This window comes from Condylura cristata, unplaced genomic scaffold (assembly GCF_000260355.1).
Source record: "Condylura cristata isolate star-nosed mole 26May11 unplaced genomic scaffold, ConCri1.0 scaffold00032, whole genome shotgun sequence".
Taxonomy (NCBI): Eukaryota; Metazoa; Chordata; class Mammalia; order Eulipotyphla; family Talpidae; genus Condylura; species Condylura cristata.
The window spans coordinates 3358512-3379116 of record NW_004567133.1 but is presented as its reverse complement, the minus strand read 5'-3'; the positions used below and the strand labels follow the sequence as shown (position 1 = coordinate 3379116).

General features: G+C 41.7%; 1 protein-coding gene across 1 annotated transcript; it reads right to left on the bottom strand.

The window, feature by feature from the left end:
• Nucleotides 1–889: 889 nt before the first annotated feature.
• PMS2 (PMS2 postmeiotic segregation increased 2 (S. cerevisiae)) lies at nucleotides 890–20542 on the bottom strand. The gene is made up of 15 exons (XM_012731749.1): nucleotides 20452–20542; nucleotides 18482–18621; nucleotides 17799–17885; nucleotides 17477–17579; nucleotides 16261–16444; nucleotides 13231–13398; nucleotides 12736–12833; nucleotides 11779–11878; nucleotides 10952–11036; nucleotides 9632–9787; nucleotides 6609–7488; nucleotides 5126–5293; nucleotides 4462–4562; nucleotides 4113–4282; nucleotides 890–1556 (listed from the first exon to the last, which is right to left on the bottom strand). Exons 1-15 carry the CDS (start codon nucleotides 20472–20474, stop codon nucleotides 1413–1415), a joined length of 2607 nt encoding a protein of 868 aa, XP_012587203.1. The 5' UTR covers nucleotides 20475–20542; the 3' UTR covers nucleotides 890–1412.
• Nucleotides 20543–20605: the final 63 nt, after the last annotated feature.

Sequence of the window (20605 nt, the reverse complement as noted above, 5' to 3'; positions counted from 1 at the left end):
AAAGCAGACTCTGAGATCCAATGAGGGGTGCTCACCGGTGCAGGAGGCCCCAGCAGGCTCTGCGGGGAAGCAGAGCAGCTGTGCGTCTTTAACGCCACTTGGTTTCCAAGCAACCACTGCCCTCCCCTCCCCCCCTTAAAGGGCCGCAGGCCGTCTGAGCGCCAAGCATCAGGACTGTAGGGGCCAGGTCCAGAAGGTCAGGTGGAAATCTAAACTGGATGCACCTAACCTGGGGTTTCCCCCATTCAGCTGCGGGACGGCCTCTCAGCGTTTATCCACTGTGAAACAAGCATCAGTCTTGCATTCATTCTCCACTGCTGTCTTTAACAACTTACCCTAAACGGTAGTAGCTTAAAGCAACACAAATCATCTCACCGTGAAGTTGTCACATCCAAACGAGTAGGAGAGTAGGATCCTGGATGGAATGCTCTTCCTTGCCTTCTCCAGCTCCTGGAGAACCCCTGCCTCCATCCAGAACACAGCAACCCTATATCCAGGCTGGGTGCAGCTCAGGCATTTCAATTGTGGGGGCAACAGCCAGAGCAGCCATACCTTAGACCCACTCTTAGTACCACTCAGGTCACATATTCAAGGGTTCTTGGGTTAGAACATGCCAGCCTTGGGGGTGAGGGTGGGGGGTCATGATTGCCTACCACAATTCCCAGTCTGAGAGTTCTTGTAGGCACCAAGGCACAGAGATTGACACACCTAAGGAATTCTAGAGTTATGAATGGGAGCCATCTCTCTCAGGGTCCTTGGTCTGGGGAGGGAGAGGGGCAGAAGGTGTCAACACTTGTCACTGCTGTACATGTCAGTGCACTACAGCAGCAACTACAGTTTCCCACAGTGTACCCTGGGAAACCAGATCACAGCACAAGTCACAGAGAGAACAGACTCTTTTATTGCCCCTTGTAAGAACAGAGTGCCACCTGGCTGCAGTGGGGAGCACTGGAAATAGTGCCTTCCGCACACCCAGGCATTTCTTCCAGGACAGAGACTCCCCCTTGAGGTTTTTGAATTACTCCTTTTTTAGAAGTCTGTGAGCCTCAGTAGTGAGAATCATTACTCCAAAAGGACCACATCATTTTGAATTGATGAAATTAAACCACTATGAACTTAACTGTCATTAAGAGCCGCACACTGCAGCCTGACTGACACACACTGTCAGTGCAGAAGCCTGTGACCCCTCAGGAGCTCTCGCCATCTGCAACACGCTGGGCCTGCACACACGCACAGAACGAGGAGCGCAAGCCACGCCCCTAATTGTTAGCCAAGGTTCTCAAGAGTAGTTTTAAATAAATTGGGTACGATTTTCCAAGTGGCAGGTTAATTTTGAAACAAAATGTTTGGCTGAAACCCAATCTTGCAGAACAGAAAACTCTGGGGCAGAACGTAGAGTCCTCGCAGTGCTGTCAGTTTTGAGAGACGGCGTCCAGGTTGGCAATGTGCCTCATGGTCGGCCTTCCATGGGGGCAGTTCCAGGGGTGGTCCATCTCGCCCATGTGGGAAACCAGCTTCTTCATCTCACCCATGTTGAGAGCAGTTCCGATCATCACCTGGATACAAGACACAGGGGTTTAAAGTTTCACTGCTTTTCGTTAAGGTAGCAACTCTTCAAAAGTGTTTTCCTGGGACAAAAGGTTGGGCAAGGTTGCAACTCAACCTCATTCACTGAGATGTCTTCTCCAAAAGAACACTACCTTCTAGTATCTCAGCATGCACCTTTCCCTGAAACCTAGCACCCCCACAACTAGAGGCACCAACCACACCTGCCCAGAACCCAGTCAGTCCTGGCCCTTCCTCAGCCACCCAGGCTCAATAGCAGCGACCTCCCTGCATCTGTCTGTTCCTTTTAAGGTGTACCAGATCGCGAGGCCCGTCACAGCCGTCCCCTCCCGCCTGCGAGTGCATTACCTGATTTGTTGGGCTGGCCTCCGCGCTGCACCTGTGAGTGCACCCCTCTGCCTCCCCCCACTCCAGCACCCTCATTCCTCTGCACAAAACCATAAAGCAAGGAGCTGCCTCAGAACCTCAGCAGTGGCCTAAGCCTACACCTGGGATAATCTTTCCCCCAAAAGCTTCATGTCTCACTTCCCAGTCCCTTCAGGCTGCTGCCCAATGCCCCCGCCTCCTCAATGAGGGGGCAGCTCTGCACCCCCCCATGCCCTGGTATTCTCCACAGCACCTTCACTGCCTGCTATACATATCAGAGGGGCTGCACAGACCCCACCACACAGAGAAACCTCATCCTGAGCAACAGGAGATGGAGGGAGGTGGCTAGCCTTGCCGCCAGCTGCTTCCTGCCACGCCAGACGCTCCTAGGGGCAGGATACACAGCGGGGCTCTGGCACCCTGGAGGAAGAGACACGAGACAACGTGACTGAACATTAGGGTAGTGCAGGGGGAATACCCGGGAGAGGTGACTTCAGTTAGCTACTCAGGGAGGGCCTAAGGACCAGGGAGAGGAGCAGGTGTGTGAAGGGCAGACGTGGGGGGTCCAGGCAGTGGGCAGGGCCAGCACGAAGGGCATCAGGTGTGAGAGGGTGAGGATTTGGGATTGGTGCAGTGCCATCGGGCTGGAGGGGCAGGGCCTGGGGTGCGGGGCCCTGGTGTGGCTCTATGAAGCCCACAGTGGTTGGTACGTGTGTGGCCAGAGGAAGAGAAGCTGTGGCAAGATGGACCTGCGAGGTGGGGAGTAAAGGAGCAGCCTGCGGCTCCTAGAATCTGTGAGCTACAGAGTGTGTACTAAAACACTCCCTGTTAGGGTGGGCAGTGCCAGCTTCCACTCTCACAAGCTCCAACACTGGAAGGCTTTTGTTAGGTCCTCACCGAAGAAATACCCGTGGGTGTAAGCGAGCTCCCGAATCCTCTAAGCTGATGACCCCTTCCCCAGAGTAACTTCATCTGGCCTCACAGCTGTGAAGTACATTTAAACTTTCACCTTTGTCTCTGACATTGCTCTAGGTTCCTCCATCTGACTATTTCCAATGAAGCCCCAACACCCCCAACCCTGCTCAATGTCAAATGAGACTCAATTGCAATATGTCTACAACAGAACTCTCTGTCCCTCGCAGCCCCAAAGGTGAGAAAGCTGCTCCTCGCCTCCACCTCACGCAGGCTGTTCACCCAGCACAACCCTCCAGCAGCTCCCCACTGCAGCATGGACGCCCAGATCCTGCCCAGAGTGACAAGACCCCTTGTGGGTCCCTCACGCTCTCATCCGGGCCCCCTCCACTCACACAAGCCAGCCTCGACCCTTGGCAAACACCCAGGCCTCTGCACGTGCTTTGTCTTCTAGTTGTAAAGTTCTAGCCCTTTCTCACCTCCCACCTCACCTTCAGGTGGCAGCTCAGACACCCCCCCACCGAAAAGTCCATTTTAAATGCTCACCTCAATTTTTCGGGGCCCCTCCCTGTGCTATGTGTTAAAATTTTACTGAACTTAACTGGCTGTCATGATTTTCATTTACATCCATCTTCCTACAGGGTCCTCACTGCTTTGTTATCTCGTGTCACTGCACATAATAAGCAACAGTGGGGGGGGGAGGGGAAGGGTTGCCATGCAGCAGAGGCTCAAAGAGTATCACCTGTCCTAATGAAGGAATGGTGCCCTGCCCTGACCTTTCCTGTGGGCCAGATGATAGGGATTCACTAACTTTGACATTAAGCTAATCACCAGCCACTGCCACCAGTTTTAGTACCAATCTGAGCAGAGCACACTGGGCAATCTTGCTGACTGAGGAATTCTACACAATCGTGGGCAGTGCCAGGTGGGTCTGGCAGCTGCAAATCTTTCTCCACCAGAGATGTTAATGTCTGTAAGGGTCCCCAGGCCAACAATGTGCATAAGTAGCCAACTGCACACTGGGGCAATGAAATCTCTACATGAAAGAAGCGCTTCCTGGCAGGAGAGAAGCAACAACAGCTGCGAGTTCGAGGTCACAGATGACACAGATGTACAGACCTGGTACTTATACTGACAGAGAAGGTGTGACTCCCTGTGTCCATCATACCGGCATTTAGTAATGTCAACCAGTCTAGGGCGGAACTGAGAAGCTCTGTGAGCACCAGTGAAGCAGGTCCAGGACCCAGGAGATTAGCTAATTTACTTACAGACTTCCGGCAGGCTCTGGAAGCAAACATCTGCCTGACCCGGGAAGGCCGGCACATGACACCAGGGCTGTCACTGAGCATAAAAATCAGTTCATCTATGTCCTGGGGTCCAAAGGTCCAGTTTTTACTAGTTGGCAAGGAAATCAGCTTGGCCCTTTCAGTGACTGGAGCTGAAAGAATAAAATTTGGAGAAAAATCCATTTGAAAATTGTTTCATTTGTGAGCTACTTAATATGCATACCTGATAGTAAGGGCAAACACAAAAGGATTTGGGGGAGACCACTGTATGCCCTCAAAGCTTGTTCTCGGGTCTAAAATGTCGATTCTACAGTCCTAAGTAGTAACTTACCACTTTCATCAATAACAAAATCAAAGCCATTCTTTCTGAAGATTTCCAAATTTTCTATCAACACAGCTTCATTGACAGCAGTTAAATTGAGAGTCTGGGGTCTGAAAAACAGATCAAATCATATCTGAAGTTAAAAATTAAGCTCTAAAGCAGAAATCAAACAACAAAAAAGCCCTGCAATATATGTACATACATCTTTATACATATATATATGTATATATGTATATATGTAAAAGGTCTGACACTCAGGTAACACAGCCATGTGACTTCAGGCAAGTTTTTTAACTTATCTGCATGTTCCTGTTTTATTACCTGTCACATGATGATGATAGAAACTACCAAACAGGTTTGTGAGAATTAAATGGCTTTACTCACGGAAATTGCTTTAACTGTGCCTATCACATAACAGATGATAAATGGCAGGTAGATATATGTTATAAAAAACATGGTGAGGGAAACCCACGGGGATTACAATCAAGATAGAAAAAAAAATGTGCAAAATTATGTAAAAATAAACTTTTGTAATAATTAAAAAAATAATAAAAATAAATAAATAAACATGGTGAGGGATGCTTATGGCACGCACACACACGTATAAGCTACTAGATCTTCAACTTGGGAGGTGAAACGATGCTGAAAATTCTGATCACTGGAATGAACTTACACGATAAGCTTTTGGCCCTGGAGAACAGTGTGCTGCTGGAGCATCTCAAAATTGTATTTCTCATCAGTAGCGTGTTGGTCCACTATGAAGAGATCTGCATTCAGCTTGGTGATGATAAATCCCAAATTAAACTGACCAATGATCTCCATTTCCGCAAAACTCGTTTTACTGCATATAAACCATGTTCACAATGAGACACTTTAAAAGATTATTCTTCTGACTATAACACACTATAATAAAAAAATTACACAACACAAAAAGTCCCTCATAATTCCCACTTTTTAAAGATAATTTGAATTATTCACTCATTTATCCAACTCTCCAGCGAAGGCATTCATTTCTATTGTGAATAACTTGTATGTCCTTCAGTTCTTTGTCTAGAGAGTTATTGTTTAAAAAGAAAAACAAAAACAAAAAACACAAAACCAGGATATCCCTGGTGGCACAAGGGATAAAGAGAAGTACTATGCAGCTCTCCACAGCCACTGAAGCACGAGTTTGTGGTCACCGGAGAGATGACCCCACATAGCACAGCAGGCCTCTCCTGTTTCGCCTGCTGCTCCCCTCAGCAGTGTTTCAATGGATCTGCCTGTTCTGCTCCCCACTCTGTCTCTGGCGAATCCTCTTACCCCCTGTACCTCTGACCCATACCCCAGTTCCTGTATGCATAAATATATCTTTAAAAAAAAATAGTTTCTCTCATCACTTAACAATACATTTTCCCAGACCCTCTAACATAGATCTACTTCATTCTTTTTAATGTTCATACAGGAATTCACTGTGTGGATACATTATACTTTGACACATTTTATTCTAAAGGATACTTCCTTTGTCTCCATTTTAAGTAACACAAAATTGCAATAAACATTCATGTACTGTATCTGCTCATTTGGAGAATGTACAATAAATCTCTACATGTGGAATTATGCATTATGTATACTTTATTTTGATAGGAAATCTGTTACACTTCCACAAACAAAGTATAATAGCACCTTTCTGCTAATATCAAGTATTAGTCTATTTAATGATAACTGCTAAGTTCACCACAGGATCCTTTGATGAGTGGCTTCAACATCTAGTGACTACCCAAGTCAGTTGAGACAAGAGGCAGACACCACCCCAGCCTTTACATGAGAAATCAGCAGAGTAATCCCGTAACCTGAACAACTGTATTTTGTGAAAATAGATCAGCCATGCGGCTCCAAGGAATGCAATTCTGTGAGGGCCATGAAGCTTTCTGGTTCTCAAAGAGTGATGACCTGAGTTAAGCATGGAGGACCTGAGATTGTCCTTTCCTTTTCTGAGGGCTCCAGGACCCCTGTTCAGGAAGAGCAAATGCTACTGTCTGAATACATGCTGGTCCCCCCCGGTGGGCACCCCACAAGGAGAACCTGTGCTGGAAAATATTCTTGAAATAATTCAGGCAGCAGAACTCAAAGCAGCTCACAAAGATGAACAAAAATATCCTAAAGGAAGACTTTACCTGATCTCTTTTCTTAATTCATCTTCTGCTACTTGATTTTCTCCAGGGCAAATCTTTGCCCTAAACTTCCTATAATTTTCTTCACCTTCTCTTTGCTGTTCTTGGTGACGTAACTGCTCTATCCGTTTAGCTAAAGAACTCATGGAAAAGTCAAGGGGAACAATTTTCTTATTAATTTTAACAGCAACATCAACCTGAGACACTGATGTGTTCTGAGTATTAACGACCTCTTGAGGGATGTCAGAATTTAAAGGAATGTCTTCTTTTTTAAAACGCTTTGTGTTTGAGGAAGAGAGATTACTTGGCTGAGGCAAAACTCTGAATTTACATGCATTGTTTTTCTGGTCTAAATGGCATTCTGTGTCTGAAAGACAATGGCGAATCTCAATTGACTTCTCAGAAGACTCCACACTTCCTTGTGAAAACCTGTCTTCAGGGGAGCTTGCTACACAGTCACTGTTGGACAGACTGCCCGTTTCTGGGGTGCTGACCCTTTCCTCTGAGCTGGCTGAAGTGCTACTGAACCCCGAGTCTGCCTCCACGGCCACTCTGCCCTTAGGCTCACAAGAGCCTTCATCTGGACTCATCACCCCCTGCTGAGGGCAGGATGAAGCTGTGCCAGCAACAGCCTCCCGGGAACTGAGAGGATCGCAGGTGTTCCCAAACGGTTCCCTTCTTTTCTGTCTTGGAGAAATCCACCTCAGTTCAGTGGTCTTCAGACTCTGAGGCCCTGGTGTGTGGCGAAGGGAGAAGGCCTCCCTCAGTCTGGAGATGGTCACTTCCCGTTTCTCTTCTCCCCGAGTCCTTGGGGAAGCAGGGTGGCCCTGTGTTTCTGGGAGAGGCACTTTCATTTCCACTGAGTGTGCTTTTATTAAGTTACCTAAGCAGAATTGAACAGAGGAGAGTATCAAGGTTGTCACTGAAATGAAATATGGGCATATGTTTGGGTAAAAGGCACTTTGTAAAAGAGCAGATCCAAGGCTAATTAAACATGAAAACCAACCTAAGTTAATCACCCAGGAGACAGAAATGGAAAGCACCACACAATGCCAGGGCGACCCATGGGGAACAGGGAGCACGAGACATGTACCCGAGAGTGAGGCTCCAGGTAATGCTCACTCAGCTGGAGCAGTGAGTTTGGTCCACACACTTTGGCTTTGGAAAACTCTGGGCATGTCTCCTAAGTCCAGCCCACCCACACCTGACCGAGGGTTGCGGCTGCTCTCAGAAATGACCAGCTCTGCTCCCCAAAGCGAGCGCGGGGAGACCTGTAACAGCTTTATTCCTTTCAGCCCCAGAAGACAAATCACCTGACCTTCAAATGCCAGGGACTGCTGCACAGCAGGGAGAACAGCGAGCTGTCACACAGGGCCTGGGGGGCCTCACCAACCAAACACTGAGAGGAGAACCAGTTCACAGCAATGACTCCAAACAGAAACAGATGAAACAAAACATAGTGGTAGAAGTCGGGAAAAGTCACCGCTTCTACCAAGGGTGGTCCATGGGGGCTACTCTTCTCCTCAGGGCTGATCTACCTTTAAGCACCATGGGTATGGTGTGCTTGTTTCAGTAGATCACCACACTTCCATAAGCTGCCTCTAAGGAGGGCACAGTCAAGTGCGCTTCAAGAGGCACAGCTATTCGAGCAGGTTCTCGCTATGGGCAGCCTCGCTGGCAAGTGTCTGTGAGCGAGCTCAGGGATGCTGGCTCATTTCAGTGCACTACCTGCCCGCTCCCACACATGCAAGCTGTATGATCTCAAGCAGAGAAGAGCCAGGGAAGACAGGGACCCAGCACCTACTACTAACAGCTCTGCCATCTGATGCCAATGTGTCTTCTCTCTCCACCACCAGCCCTCAGGACCTTTGTGCCTCTACCACACCTTCTATTAACAGCTGTCCAATATGGCCCTGGGATAGGCCTCTCTGGTGGCACAAGGGGTTAAGCCACAGCACCATGAAGGTATGGGTTGGTAGCCACTGCAACAAGAGTTCGATCCCATCCAGGGAGCTGACCCACATGGGTCGGCAGTCCTTTCCTGTCTCACCCACTGCTCCTCTCAGCAGTGTATTTCAGTAGATCTGCCTGTTCTGCTCCCTACTCAGTCTCTGGTGAATCCTCTGGCCTGTACCCCAGTTCTTGTATGCATAAATAAATAAATCTGAAAAAAAAAAAAAAAGCCTATCCTGGTGTCTTCCAAAATGACCTCTCCTCACTCTTGGGTATTAGAAAATGTTAGGGCTGATGGGAAATCTGCAGGGATTACAATTGAGATGGAAAAAAAAAATGTGCCAAATGATGAAAAAATAAACTTTTTAATGAAAAAAGAAAAAGAAAATGTTAGGGCACAGTAGTCACTCCAAGCCCCACCCTGCCCCTTACCCCATGGACTATGGATCCTGGTACCTTGGTTTACAAAGCCTCATCTCAAAGTAATTTCTTCTCACGGGGATCAATATTCACCTGTCACCTTACCTTCTCCCAAGCCCTAGTTAGACAGCACCCCAACCCAGAAGCAGATCTGGCTAGTTAGGGCAGGTGATGGCAAGGCACACAGGGGATGGGGGCATCTTAACTTTGGCCTCCTCCCAGATATTCTGCAAGCACTTGGATTGGATGAGTAAAAGTAAAAATAACTACTAAATAAATGGCTGATCACTTATGACCAGGTAGAAAAATATGATGATGCAAGTTATCACAAATATCCAATCAATTTTGTGGAAACTCCTTACACCATGACATCAGAGAATAATGCACTGTGGTGACACTGGGGAAGATGCCAAAGCAAGAGTCTCTTAAAAAAAAATAGCTGAATCTTGTTAAGAACACAGCGCTGTGTGTTCTGAATGTGGCTGCTCATGTCTCTTTTTAATCAGATTATCTGTACTTTGCTAGTGTGCCACAGCCCATCTAAAACAAAGCAGATCTTGTTTTATGTCAAAAAATTACCTTAGAGAAAAACAATGCAAGTACCACGTAGCTATAAGTTTAGAAGTTGTTTAAATACTTTGTGTTTTTCTTACCTTCAACATCCAACAGAGGCTGCTGGCTGGCATTCAGTTTGTTAGCATCACTATCAAACATTGCAATCAAAGACGTCTTTAAAACTGCCAACAAAAGCTTTTCCTCTTGTAGTAAAATTTGCCTTTTATCCGGAGTAACATTAATATCCACACATTCTATGGCAAGAAAGAAGATGGCTATTATGCTTTTATTTACAATAAAAATTTCCCTGCCTACCATTTTATTCATTTGTTCTTATCAAAAGTATCCTTAAAAAGTACATTACTGAATTCAGATTAATATTTAAAAAGCACAAAATTCACTCTTTCAAATGAGTAAGGAAAAGATGAACAATTTTTTTAGTAGGCAAGCTATGCAAAGATTTGAATGGGTTATTTGTAAAAAACCTAAACACATGAAAAAGCACAATACATAAAAACTACACATTAAAAATGATATTTTTTATCACCTACTGAATTTAGTTAAAATTATAATAATGGGCCTTCCTCATGGCACAAGGGCTTAAGTCTCAGCACTATCAAGCTATTGTCAGACACTCTAATCTGAGTTCAATCCCAACAGGGAGCTGACCCACGTGGTGCAGCAGACCTCTTCTGCCTCACCTGCTGCTCCCCACAGCAGTGTATTTCAGTAACTCTGCCTGTTCTGCTCCCCACTTTGTCTCTGGTGACTCTTCTTACTGCCCCCTGCACCTCTGGCCTAAACCCCAGCTCTTTATGCATAAAAAAAAAAAAAAAAGCACACCACTGGTAGATGTATAGATTGTTACCACCTGATCATATTCACTAACCCAGTGATTCTACTTCTAGAAATCTACTAGATATATCTATGCTTTGGAATTTAATGTTTCTGAATAATTTTCAGTGATGTGGAAAACAATCACACTAAAAAAAAAAAGGAGCAAGCTATAAAAATCACCCAAATTTATATTTTCACCTTGAAGGATCTGTACATAATGTTTAAAGTCTGTGCACAGTTATTTCTAAGCATCTAGGGAAAAATACTGAGTTATAATCAACACAAATTTTAACAGAAGAAAACAAAAAAAATTTTCAAAACCAGGAAGAACATTTAATATACTTTCTCTCTTGGTTCATATGAAAAAATTGTATTTTCCTAACTAACAATATAATTAATATAATTTTTAGCCAAAGGCAGGATAGTCTATAAAAATTGAAATTAAAAATTCCATAAAAAAATAAAATCATAACTCATTGTTACTACAAAAGTCTCTACCTAGTCATATCAGAGCTTTAAAACTCATTTTTTTTCTTTTAGGCATAAGTCACTGATTGTACTAACATCTCAATGGAACTTACCTGAATCAACAGAAATGTTCAGAACAACAAAAGGATACTGATGTCGGTTATACATATGATAGACCTCATTCACAAGTCTGGAAACCTAGAAGAAAAACAAAGATCATAAAAGAAAAAATATTCCCTTCCCCTGTTCTAACAACATGTGACTCTAACCAACACTGAAGGGATATGTTTGAACAGCTTTACTGAGTAAACTTCCTAACTAACTGCGCATAGTTAGGTGTACAATTTGGTTAAGTTTTTGTCATTCTTCAAATGTACTGAGAAATGTATTTACATGACTTTATGATGAGATTCTGAAATGGAATTAGGGGTAAACATTAAATCACACTAACTACAATACAGGTAAAAAAGTTAAAAGTAAAAAAATATCTGGTTCAATTTAAAGTATTACTGTAAAACAGAAAATAGTACTGAGACACAAAGCTGCTGAAAGTGAAGAATCAAATCTGAACCACTAAAAGCCCACATACATAACCATATCAAGGGGAGCAGTTTAAGCCTGAGGTAGAAATAACCTGGCCATTACTTTCCTAGAATGGGGATAGATGTGTCAAGCCATATTGAAGTCTAAACATTTGAAGTATTTTGAAATCTTTACTTCCTTACCTTATAATAGTAAACATATTGGTTGTTAATGTGTGTACATATTTACATACAAGCTAAAACAACTGTAAAGCAGTGTTTTCTAAATGCCTAAAATTTAAAATCACATTTGTGAATCAGTACCCCATATTCCACGTAAATTGCCGAAGACAGGAAAAGTTATTAAATAAAAAGTTAAAGGCAAAAAGGAAAAACCAATTCCAAAAAAAATTTAATACCTTTGCTGGGTCACAAGGTCGTCGATTGATAAAGAAAAACTGTCTATCTGTTGAGCTCCTTCCAACACCGTGAGTACAGTGAGAAATGAAGCCTGAAATGCTATCCGACCGTTGTGTGTCCAATAAGGGGAACATTCCAGAGAGAAAAGGATTAGTAGCACATATCATAGGGCCTACTCTCCAAGTAAAAAGAAATTAAAAACATAGTACTTGGTGACATATCTGTAAGTACTAACATTTCCGTTAACTTGTATCCATTCTAAATCTTAAAAAGTACACAGAGCCTCTAAAACATTTTAAAGCCCCTATATAGTCAGCAAATGCACCAGAGGGCTTCTAATCCTTGCTCATGGATTAGAAGAATTAACTGCAGGGGTTAAAGTCTTAGTATCAAGCCATTGCCAGCCACTGGGGCATGAGTTCGATCCCCAGTCAGGGAGCTGACCCACATGATGCAGCAGACCTCTCCTGTCTCACCTGCTGCTCCCCTCAGCAGTCTATTTCAGTAGATAGGCCTATTCTGCTCCCACTCTGTTTCTCAAGCCCTCTGCCCCATACCTCTGGCCTACACCTCAGCTTTCTTAAACTAAAAGTAATCATGCTGGACTATACTTTGGGTGGGGCATGTATTACAGGAACTCTTCTGCACTCTGCTAGATCCTAACAAAGTGAAATATTACCCACTAAAGAATTTAAAAGTTATTCAAATTGTTCACTAAAAGAGCATTTACTACAAAAACTGTTGCAATACCAAAAAGTCCTCAAATTCATCTATTACCAAAAACATTGTTTGAATGAAGTAACTAAGTGCTTTCTAGAAATCACTCCCAGCAGTTTTATTGCTTGCAGTTTTATGATGAACTAAAAACTATAAGGCATGAAGTCACTATCTTTAAAAGAAAAATTCAATCTCAGGTAAAGATACTCTAATAGTTTTCCTGGCAGCAAGCTACATACCAGAACAGATTATGCAGCGTGTCAGAACAGCTGAGCCCATACTCCTCACAGACTGGGTCACTAGGGGGCAGCTGAACAAAAGGAATAAGGCTTTGCAACTAGAAAGAAAACAAGATTCAGAGTTACTTCCTAATAGAGCTGGAAGGCACCTGACTCAAAAGGAAACCCAGGGACCTTGCAGGCTGCTTTTTGCAGGGCTCTCATCCTTTTGATTGATTAGAGAGATGGACGCTACTTATCCATAATCAATACATTGCTCATAACGGTCCACTTATTTTTTTCAGAGTAAAAGGATTATTTTATTCTCTGGAAAAATAAAATTAAGAACTTTTAATTCACAGTATTAATTTTTTCTGATCAGGATCCAATAAAACCTCAATTCTTAGATGTTATTCTCTATTCCATTGGAGAGGATTACAGAAATCTGCCATATTCACTAAACAATAAAATATTCACTAAACAGCAAAATATTGTTTAGAAACTGGCCACCACTACCTGTTTTTGCCCAAAGATAGCTCCAATGTTCTCCTTCATGCTGGAACTCCCACTTGTGCATAATACAGGCTGTCGTCTTCCTTGTCCAACCTGATTGGTACAATTTACACGGATGCCTGGTGAAATGATACAGTAGGCATGTAAGACCTGGACCATTCGGGCATATTCCTGTTCAAAAAGCACAAAGGCAAAACTCAAAATTACTTTAATCTTAATTTTCTGTACACCAGAAATAGTTTTTTAAAGATTCATTTATTTATTTATTTATTTATATAGAACTGGGGTTTAGGCCAGAGGTACAGGGTGGAGGGGACAGGATTTACCAGAGACAGAGTGGGCAGCAGAATAGGCAGATCCACTGAAATACACTGCTGAGGGGAATATAGGGTGGGTCAGGAGAGGTCTGCCATGCCATGTCGGTCACCCCCTGACCGGGGATCAAACTCGTACTGCAGTGGCTGTGATAGCTTCATAGTGCTATACTTTAACCTACTGTGCCACCAAGGAGGGCCCAGAAATTATTAATTTTTAAAGAATAAAGAAAAACTTTTAAAAGCTTTCTTTTAGAAATAGAAGACACAAAGAAATGGAAAGAGATCCCTTGCTCATGGATTAGAAAAATTAACATCATTAAAATGGCCATCCTACCAAAAGCAATGTATAGATTCAATGCTATTCCTACAAAAATCTTAATGACATTTTTCAAAGAAATAGAAAAAATACTGATAAAATTCATATGGAGCCACAGAAAACTTCGAATTGCCAAGGCTCTTCTGAATAAGAGACTAGAGGTATCACACGCCCAGACTTCAAACTATACTATAAAGCCATAATAACTAAAACTGCATGGTACTGAAACAGGAATCGACATACAGACCAATGGAATCTAATAGAAAACCCAAATATAAATCCACAGCTTTATGGACAATTAATCTTTGACAAAGGAATATGTAATGAAACAAAGAAAGTATGTTCAACGAATGGTGCTGGGAAAACTGGGCTGCTACGTGCAAAAGAAATGAAGCTAGATTACTACTTCATACCATTACGAAAACCAACTCAAATGGGTTAAAGACCTAGACATAAGACATGAAACCATAAAATATCTACAAGAAAATACTGATGAAACACTACATGACATACACCTCAGTAACATATTTAAAGATATATCACCCAAAGCAAGGATAGTGAAAGAAAGGATAAACACCTGGGACTACATCAAAATGAAGAGCTTCTATAAAGCAAAAGAGACACTACATAAAATAAACAGACACCACACTGATTGGGAGAAAATTTTTGCACATAATACAAATGATAAAAGACTGATCACAAAGAAATACAAAGACCTGACAAAACTCAACAAACATAAAGTGAACAACCCCATTGAAAATTGGGCAGAAGAGCTACAAAGACACTTCTCCAAAGAAGAAATGCAGATGGCCAATAAGTATATGAAAAAATGTTCAGCATCACTTGTAATAAGGAAAATACAAATCAAAACTACAATGAGATACCACCTCACACCAGTGAAACAAGCACATATTAAAAAACAACAACAAGGAATAATAAATGTTGGCAAGGGTGTGGAGAAAAAGGAACTCTCCTACACTGCTGGTGTGAATACAGTCTGGTGAAACCACTATGGAAAGCTGTGTGGAGCTTTCTCAAACTGCTGAAAATGGAGATTCCTTATGATTCAGCAATTCCATACTAGGTACCTACTCAAAGGACACAGAACCAACACTTCAAAAAGACACCTGCACCCCTATGTTTACTGCTGCCCTATTTACAATAGGGAAGATGTGGAATCAACCCAAATGCCCAGAAATAGATGACTGGATCAAGAAGTTGTGGTAGACATATACAGTGAAATAATACTCAGCAGTCAAAAAGATAAACTCATGCCATTTGTGATAACATGGATGGAATTGGAAAGGATCATGCCTAGTGAAATAAGCCAGAAAGAAAAAGAAAAATATCAGATGGTTTTAGTCATAGCAAGAGTGTAAGGGATCAAAGGAAAAAAAAAAACATGTATAGTAATTGTAATAAAGTAAAAAAGAACATCAACTAACAACTATAAACCAGAGACATTCTACAGGGGAAGAGAGGGGAACAAGATTATAACGGGAAGTGGGAAAAACACATGGGACTATGGTGATGGCACATGGGTGAAGCGGTGGTGGGAAGTCCATGGGGATAACAAATGTACAAAATGAAGAATAATGTAAAAAAATGTATTTATAAAAGAAAATAAATAAAAGGTTTTTTTAATAGTTGTAACTAGCACAAATAGCTTTACAAGTCAAGTAAGTTCCCACCTGCATGTTTAAGTAACTTTTTTTATTATATAATGTATACATACGCAACACAGAAAAGCATAAGGACAACAAAAAGCACATGTGAGCTTTTTGTTCACTTCCAAGGATATCACTGGGAATATTCATGAACCTACTGTTCTAGCTTTCTGTCTGATGCATATTTAGGTCAATTGCTTTGTTTTTACAAAACTGTTAGTATATCCTATGTGATATACACATATACATATATACTTATACATACATATATATATATACATATATATATATGCTTTTTAAGTATAATTACATAAGATGTAACTGTTTCATTTTCATTCTAGTCCATAAAAATTATAATTCACTTTTCAGAAACCCAAGAAAAATATTCTTATTAAAAAATAAAGATAAAATTTAAAAAATGTTATTTTTTAACGGATTCATGTCCTATTTTAGAATACCTCATAAACATGATTTGATGATTCTTTCAAGACTAAAATTGTCTCTGAGAAGAAAAGCCAAGCCCTTCTCAAAAAACTAAGGGGAAAAAAAGAAACTATAAATCTTTAAAATGTTTAGTTTCTATGCCTCTGGGTCACATACGGTGTTGTAAACCAACATTACCCAGTAAAAAAGGAAAATTTAAGAGAAGACAATCAACTCTAACAGATTTTTCACTATACATATACTTTCTACTATCAATACTCTTGGAAGTTGGGATTTTGAACTGATGTACCTTTTTAATATTTCTTTGAAACTCCTTATGGCGCACAGGTAGCGTATAAAATAACTGTTGTATGCTGACCGTTGTCCCTCTCGGCCGTGGACATGGGCTTTTCTGGACAATTTTCCCACTATGATCAAATACCAGCCGAGTCCCAACCTTCACTGATGTGTGGCAGGTAGAAATGGTTACGTCACTGTAAGAAATTGCCAGGCAGGGCATGACCAGTTAGAGACTCACTGGTGTTGGATGTCACATGTTCTTTTTCTTACTCTGTTCTCTCAAAATTCTCCTAAACTCAAAACTCTCCTAGAAAGATGAAATAATCAAAAAGGTCTAAATAGATAAGGCATCATCATTAAGGCTTGGTACCTACATGACAGTGAAAGAGAAGTTCTATAAGTGCTTTGTTTGGTGAAAGTTTGAACATTTGATTTAGTTTTGTTTGCCAAACTGCAAAACTATAAGAGATCTCAAAATTTATATATTCATAAATACAAATGTATTTGTTTTGATACTATTGTTCTAACAAAACTTTTTTTAAAGGTCTAAAAGAAATTATGATATAAATACATAAATACTTACAAAAAAATAATATCTGTTATGTCACTAGTGCTTCATTTAAAATTTTTCCTAAACAGGGCACAGCAAAGCTGTGCACAGCAAAGCTGGCGGAAGCTGCTTCAGTGGCACAGCAAAGCTGGCAAAGGCTGCTTCAGTGCAAAATCGATCCCCAGCCCCTGAGGTGATCCACATGGCGCGGTAGACCTCTCCATTCTCACCGGCTGTTCCCCTCAGCAGTGTAATTCATCAATCTGCCTGCCTACTCCCCACTGTTTCTGGTGACTTCTTTCACCGCTCCTGCACCTCTTGCCTGTACTCCAGTTCTGCATGCATAAATCTTTAAAAAAAATTCTTTTTCCTAAATATTGAAATAAATTAAGTCCAATAGTAACTATTCTCTATTATCTATAACTTGAAATTTGAGAATTTACTGATCTAATAATGGTAACTTTTTTTTTAACAATACTATTTAGTTCATTCCATTCACTGCTTACATTTCAGAAGTCTGACTACTTAGATTGGTAGTAAGAGAACAAGAATGCAGAAGTTAAAAGTTGAGACATTCAAATGGGAAAGTATAAACAATAATGATCCTAATTATACTTTTTATTTCAGAGATTTTTACAAGAGATCAAATTAATGGATATAGAAAATATTCCATCACCTCAGTGCACAAAGTGAACTCAGAGCTTCCCCCCGAAAGCCAAAAGTTTCAATCTGAGTTAGGTCAGCAAACTCTTGAATCTTAGAAGTGTGATGCTTCAGAGCTGAAAGAGAGGCATAAAGTAAAGCCCAAGATATGGCAAGGGAGAGGTAATGCATTCACACAGTATCTACTGAAGTAACTAGTTTTAAAAAGCTGTTTTTGTGTGTCCTAAGACAATGTTACTCAAAATTCTGACATTTTGCCCAAATACTTTTTCTTTTTTTTTTTTTATTAATAATACCAACAGTTTTAAAAATAGGATTAGAAAATGTAAACTTACTTAGGCCGTCAAAGTTTTCTTCTTCTACCCCACATCCATTGTCTGAAACTTCAATGAGGTCCACCCCATAGTCTTTAAGCCTTAGATCTAAGAAGTTGAAAATATTTCTCAAAAATTGATCCAAGCTAAAAGCTTTTATACTGACAGTATTTATAACTTACATAAGGCAAACTTGAATCATAGCTACACTGATTTAAATGTATAGTTCTCATATGTTTTTATTTTTTAAATACTTCTAGGCCAATTACTAGTTGAGCTAAAGCAGTTCATTTTTCTTTCTTTCAAGAGTACTGCTCTTTTAAAATAGTCATTAAAGAGAACAGGTTCTGGGATCAAATTTACTTGTAGACTTAGAAACCTCAAAAACATTAAATTCCTTGTGCCTAAATTTCCTTACCTGTAACATAACAATAATAAAAATTTCTATCTAATAAGGTTAGTCTGCAGATTGCTATCCCAGCTATAGTGCTTAGCACAATGCATGTCTTATAGACAGTAAGAACACAATAAAAGTTAACTGCCTAGCTTCTACCTAGCTAAGTACCAGGCACATAAAAGGTGTAAGACTTAAGTCGAGAGAGTAACAATTTCTCAGCTTACCAACACTTACTCTCACAGTAAAAAAATTTCATGAATAGTATAACCTGATGAATTCTTAGGGTTTCAAATTCTCCCAAACTCACCAATATTAGTGGCACCAGCATCCAGACTATTTTCTACCAACTCCTTTACAGCAGTGCTGAGACTCAGTATCACTTGTCCAGAACAAATCTGATGGACTGACTTCCGATCAATAGGTCTGATGACCTTAGCACGTTCTGTACTGGAGAAACCGGTTACAAGAAATAAAGTAACTATGCAATTATTTATCTTTATTCTGCTTTAACTGTGGGAAATGATTCACCTTTGTTAATAGTTAACAGGCCTAACATATTAATTTACTATATAAACATCCCCATTTATTATGGCCATAAACCTAAATGCTCTTCTATAATCTTTAAATATCTGTCAAAAAATCTTCCGGGCCTCCTGATGGCCTAGGGATTAAGTCTCAGCTCTGTCAGCACTATGGCCTGAGTTTAAACCCTTGCCTGGTAGCTAAACCACATGGCACAGCAGACCTCTCCTGCTTTGCTGGCTTCTCTTCGCAGCAGTGTATTTCAGTAGATCCGCCTGTTCTGCTCCCCTTTCCGTCTCTGGTGAATCCTCTACCCTCCCAACTCTGGTCTACACCCCAGTTTTTGTAGACAAAAATTTTTTAAATCTTCTGAATATAAACTTAAAATACAGTAGAAACTTAAAGTCTAATTTTACTGAGTTTTACATGAGGGACAAACATAGCCCCTCAAGCCATGGGTCAATAATCATTTGTAACAATAGAACTTCATTCTTGAAAAGTGAAAGCAGTATTTCCCATACAATTTGAAAAACCAAGAGTATGGGTAGCCAGTTTTTATATACCATAGTTTTCTCACTACCACTTCAAGTCCAGGCTTGACAAAGCTTTGCTGACTTAGTAAAAAGATCCCCAATGTTTTTTGTGGCACCTGCTTGAAGAGTTTCCAACAGGTTTGTGTCCAACTTCCCTATTCTATGCCCTTTACCTTGCTACTAACAAGAGTTAATGTCAGACAGTAAATGTTAGGGTTTGGGGCACAAGACGGCTCTTAACAGCATCCTACTGTGTAACATATGAGGGTTAAAACCTAGTCATAACTAGATACCATCTACCTTATTTTCTCAATCTCATCATCATTCTCCCTTGCAAGTTACCCTACAATCTAATCACAGTGAGCTGTTTTGTGAATATCACAAGTTATTTTAGACACTGCACCTTGTCCACACAGGTTTGTCTAGACTGCTCCCCTCTTCCTCTGCCTGGCCAACCCCTCCTCATCGAAGAATGTATACAAGGTATTTATTAATTTAGCAATTTCTAATGAACAGTTTAACCCATAATTTGGGTGTTTTCCAGTTGCTAACATTCAGATAATCCCTTGTAAAACAAAGTAACCACTATCTTTACACATCATTCTAGCTTACAAAGGATTTGACTCGTTTATCTTAAACTCATTTATCTTAAAAGTGAAAACTGCAGATGATACTACTTAACAGAGAGGTATCTAAAAATTAGTTTACCTGGCCACACACCATTGGGCCCACATCCAATGTTTATTTCGAGGAGTTAGGATAAAACATTTAAACGGGCAGCCAATCTGCGTCCTGACACTGAACACAACTGAGTTTGGCGTGACTTAGTAACCAGTCATCACATACTCAATGCCAGAGAAGTACTGCATTTTTTAAAAACTGTGCAGCCATGCAAATGAGGATGTGCCTTGAGACCAATAACGTCAATTTTAAAGAGGCGAGAGAAGCCAGGTAAAACCGAAATGGCCATTCTACTGGGATTTCGCGCTCGGGCGTCAGGTCCTGAAAGTAAGCAGGCGTGTGGGCAGAACCAGAACTGGCAGAACCTCCCACTCCTCCGACCCCGACCCCCAAAGGGCACCCAAGGGGCAGCGGGGCGCGCTAGGGCCTCGGAGCCACAGGCTGGCCACGCGCCGTGGTCCCTCTTCCTCCCTGCCAGGGATCTAGAACGCCGTGGGTCTGAGAGAGAAAGACGGCGCGGGGAGACTGACGCACGGCTCACCTCGGGCCCTCGCCTCGCTCCATGGAGCCAGAGCCCAATCCGCCTCCCGGACTCGGGACAGTTCCCACCCGGGTTCCCACTGGTGCCCGCCTCTCGGTCGTCCATTGGCAGTTTCCACAGAGATGCCCCGCCCCTTCCGGACAGTCCGCCAACG